The sequence below is a fragment of the Nelusetta ayraudi genome, unplaced genomic scaffold (assembly GCF_046127955.1).
Source record: "Nelusetta ayraudi isolate G7.1 ecotype Tasmania unplaced genomic scaffold, CSIRO-AGI_Nayr_v1 ptg000023l, whole genome shotgun sequence".
Lineage (NCBI taxonomy): Eukaryota > Metazoa > Chordata > Actinopteri > Tetraodontiformes > Monacanthidae > Nelusetta > Nelusetta ayraudi.
In genome coordinates, this window is record NW_027466073.1 from 660,001 (window position 1) to 664,861 (window position 4,861).

The 4,861-nt window shown below is 43.2% G+C and overlaps 1 protein-coding gene across 3 annotated transcripts in view; it reads left to right on the forward strand.

The window, feature by feature from the left end:
- phkb (phosphorylase kinase, beta) overlaps positions 1–1,294 on the forward strand; it is a 104,359-nt gene extending 103,065 nt beyond the window's left edge. For all 3 annotated transcript variants that reach the window (XM_076028419.1, XM_076028418.1, XM_076028417.1), the window contains one exon: positions 1–1,294. This exon is cut by the window's left edge and continues 24 nt beyond it. In XM_076028419.1, the coding sequence (XP_075884534.1) occupies positions 1–114 (114 nt within the window). In that variant the 3' untranslated portion in view covers positions 115–1,294.
- Positions 1,295–4,861: the final 3,567 nt, after the last annotated feature.

Consider the following 4,861-nt stretch of genomic DNA (forward strand, 5'->3'; position numbering starts at 1 on the left):
ACGGCGCCGACGGGGAAGCGAGGCACCTCCAGCTACCTGACCAAGGCCGTCATGATCCAGCTGCTGCAGGGGGACGTCAAGCCCTGCAAGGACGACCCCTGTTCTGTTAGCTAGATTTATGACTCTGCGACCCTCTGACACCAGCCCAGCCTGCTGGGAGGACAGCCAAGGATCCATTATGTATTCTAAAGATGACCTCTGACCTCTCTGCTCGTCCATCAGGCAGGCAGGCAGGCAGGCAGGCAGGCCTCCACTCGGCGCCGCACGTCCTCGACTTTGGCTTTTGGTTGTTTTTTTTTTGTTTTGTCAAACAGTAGGAGCTTTGCAGCTTAGATTAGTGTCTGTGCAGTTAATGTACCAACTCAAGTGCATCACCACTGGGTTCGTTCAGAGATATTTTTTGTTTTGTCTTTCAACAGAATTCATCTCGTCTATTCACTTGCACTTGCATGCCCCTCTGGCTGTTTCAGACGCCCACATTTTTGTTTTTAGCATTCGTGCACATCGTCCCCACAGCTGATTTATTAGACTGTACAGTCATTAGTTTTTTCCTTAACACATTTAAGAGCTCAAAATCAGTCCTTACCTTCAGTTTCAGCATCATATATAATATATGGACTTAAAAGTGCATCTCCCCTTGTTACCTCATTGTTCTGCAAGACAGGTCATTGGCAACAACCTCTTGCATAAAACCCAATCAATTGTGTTGAAGATAAGGGATTTCATCAACTTTGCTTCAGAATGCAAGTAAAATAACAACAAAAGCAAAACAAACCCATAACTGTCGTGATCATTTTGCAGTTTGATGTGAATAATTTTTCTTTGAGCCTCCTCTGTGTTTCAGTCAGGTGCAGTGTGAGCTGAGAGACTGTCCTCGTATCCTCGTGTTCTTTCTTCTGGGCTGGCATGGCTTTGCTGCATGGGGAGAAAAAAAGCAGTTTGTCCCAACTTGAGTCGTTCCTCTGAGTGTTGTAGAGTGTTACAGTTTTGCATGGTAGGGCCGTGCGAGGCAGTAGTCGCTGCTTAACAAAGGAGACTGAGGAGATCTTTAAGTACTTGCTGTCACCCTTTGCTAACCATGATAAAAGTTTTAAAGTGTGCCTCTCTAAATATCACTGTGACGTGACGCAACCGCTCCACCTTGTCCCTCTGTGTGCGTGTGTGTGTGTGCGTGTGTGTGTGTGCGTGCGTGCGTGCGTGTGTGTGTGTGCTGTATTCCGACATTGCTGTAAAGGACTATTTTTTAACCCTTAGCAGCATTGCCAGGGAATAAAATTGCCATGGGAAGCATTGACATTTTGACTCCGTCTCACTTCTGTTCTTAGTGATTGGTAAAAAAAAAAAAAAAATCTGGACTTCCATTTTGTTTTTACAGTGTTGTAAACCGACACAAACAATCCCAGGATGAAACAAACATCTGTGGTGCAAGTGGGATGTGTGATCCTTCTCACTAGCAACATGGGAAAAGTTCAACTGCATTTTGAAGGGGACGATATTGTGCGTGTGATACTCAAGCTGCTGTTTTCACAAGTAGACCAATATTTAATATCCTGTTCAGAAGTTGCGCTCTCAAGTTCCAAAGTTAAATCATGAACAGGATGCGTAGTAAATGAAAAGGCTGTTTTTTGCATTCATAAAATGACACAGATATCTTCCTTCCCAATGTCAACCCCCTTGGCTTATTGTGCAATGCAGGAGTTTTTCCACTAGGATGCAGCAGAGTCCAGGAGATAAAATCATGCTATCTCGTTTATTATTTTATTCAGAATGAAAGATACCCATAGGGTTTTCTATCAAAGTACACTTTAAATACAATAGCAAATATGGAAAGGAATATTAGAGGGAGGAGCCCGTTATAAAGAACCAGGTTTATTTCTTATATTCATGACTCAAAGGCTATAAATGGACACAAATAATTCCAGTGTGACTGACAAATAGCTGCTTCTGTGCAAAAAATATCGGAAGTCAATACCCACCAAAATTTAAAACACACGTGCACACACACGTGCACACACACACACCCACACACACCATGGGGTTGTTAAAATAATCTTCAAACAGGCCAAACATTTCCCCCCGTGCTGTCCTCAGACACTAGGTGCTGTCTGACCTTCACGTTTCCTGCTTGTATTTTGAGCACGAGGCGGAAGCTTGGCCCTGTCGCACTGCAGAAAAACAAACAGGTGGTGTCTGTCGGGAGGCCCTGCTGTTTGTTTGAAAGCAGGCGAACAAGATGGGACATTAACAAACACCGGCGTGAGGTGCCATGTTCAGGTACCCCTGTGGCCCCAAGGATTCACTTCAGCACTCGAAAAACAAACAAAGTGGGACTACGGCAGAAGACCCTAAACAGGTTGTATGACGGTTGTAAAGGGAACCGTCTATAGTGAGTATGAGACATGATTTAAGGTACTACTACTACTGCTATTATTATTATTATTCATACTAAGAAGAGTTAAGATGATATATAATGGGGGGGGGGGGGGGGGGGGTATTTCATGGAGGAGGTTCAGCAAACGCCGAGTCGAACCCTTAACCCTGGTTTACTGGCCCTGAGCAGGGTAAACTTCACATCCAGACCAGCTGATTTGAAGGAGTTCAATCAAAGAATCAACTCTGAGACTGTTCACCTTAAGGTAAGCACGTGCACCAGGACGGCACAAAGCTCACATTAATGGAACCCCAATGCTACAAATCACCACGGCAACCGTCAACAAGAAGAAGCCAACGTGCTTTAAGATTTCCTAAGTTTTTCTAAATACTATTAACTATTACACAACCAATCAAACAATACATTAAAAAATATTTTGGCAAAAAAATGAGGGCTGTCGACGTTGACGCGCTAATAACGCGTTAACTCAAACTCCTTTTAAAGGCACTATTTTTTTATTTTTTTATTTTTTTAACGCGCGATTAACGCCTGGTTCACACTGGACGCGAAAGGAGAGGCACCCAAATGCAGACAAAATGGGGCTTGCGCGAATAGCTGTGGATCGGAGCCCGCTTCCTTTCGGCGCCCTTGTTAACCAATGGCGTCGTTCATGCCAAACTCGAAGCAGCGCGCACCTCTGCAGCCGGCTCGCGCCGTCCAGCGATCGTTTCGGCGTCTGGTCTGTCAAGCTGGACAGGAAGTCACTCAAAATACAACAACAACAAACAAATAAACAAAAAAAAAAAAAAAAAAAAAAAAAAACACGAGAGAATTTGATTAATTTTCAAAATAAAATACCACGATTGACAAATTATTGTTATGGATTATGGCTTGAGCATAGCTCAGGGTTTGAGGGTTTTTTTTGTGGAGAGTATCTGGACAGTATACATATGTAATCGTTTTGGAACATTCCACTGAAAATAACAATTTCCACAAAGGAATCTTTATTGTCCTCTCAAAATTTTCCTAGAGTATAAGAAACACAATAAATATCTTATTAAGCTACATATAGAGCAGGGTAAAAAAAAATTGCAATTCATGTGCGATAATTTTAAATCACGATTAAAATGTGGTCGACTGACAGCCCTACTAAAAATGGTAACTTTGATGTGGGAAGTTAAAGTAATAAAATCATGAAATAAAATATTTCTAGGACAAAGATTATACAATGAATAATCTCATTATTTATTTTCACTGAAAGTGACTGTAGGGATCTTAACCATGCTCTTAATTATCAGCTCTCTGTCTGGACACTTCTCATAGCGCACAACTCCTCCTGAGGGAAACTCAAACCTCTACCCGCTCTCGATCCCACCCATGGCGATCCTTAATGCTTTCTGCATATTGCCAGAGGAGGACAGGAAGATGTGAGCAATGATGGTGTTGGAAGACGAAGACGAGAACGTGGTAAAAGAGATGTAGAGGGAAGAAATGTGCGAGGATGGGACGGACAGCTAGACACAGAGGGATGAAGCAAAGTGATGAGCCACTCGAAAGAGGAAGGAGAAGGGAGGATGAAGGACGTTCATGTCAACCTCCTGCTGTGCAAATATCTCAGCAGTGGCACTGGGCCCAGGCTAGAGACAATGGGAAAACTGCAAGGGAGTCTGGGGGATATAGCAGAGCCCCTGACCCTGTCAGAGAGAAACCCCTCACAGCAGGAGGCTGACAGAGAGGAAGGAGCAGGAAGGGAGAAATCTGATCTGGATGGAAGCTGGAAGGAACGTGCACTGCTGCACCCGTTCTGTCAGGGAACAAATTGAAAAAAAAAAAAAAAAACATGCTGTGCAAAACTCAACTTGAGTGAATTAAATGACAGTGATCGCTCATTTGAGTGAATGTACCCTTCGAGGGCCTTATGGCCACCAGCTCTCCCAACTGAAAGACAAATGGGACTCATGATTGCAACCCACATTTCCCAAATTTGAAAGCCATTTCAACTGGACCCTTCATTCCACAGCCAACACTGCCCCAGCATATCTCAGAATGCAAGGATGGGTGTTTTGTCCAGGAAGTGTATAAAAAGCATTAATGTTACTAATGGTAACATTAACATTGATAACACAATCACTAGCTAATGTATTAGGAACAACAGTCAACTGTTTAGATAATCAGCAGCAACTCAAGTGCGTTTGAGCATGTAGATGTGGATGTGGTGAAAGCGACTTGCTGAAGTTTAAAGTCAGAATGGGCAAGAAGTGACTTTGAAGGGTGACATGTTTGTTGTATTTCACTAATTGTTGCTGTACTGGGATGTTCCTCCTCAACCATGAAAGATTCACAATATGCACGAGGACAATGCCTTGTTAATGTCAGGGGTCAGAGGGGTATGTAATATGAAGACCTATGGCTTGGACCCCATAGAACGGCAACAGTAACCATTGCTTACAACCAAGGTCATCAAAATACCATCTCGAAAAAAGCAGAGTT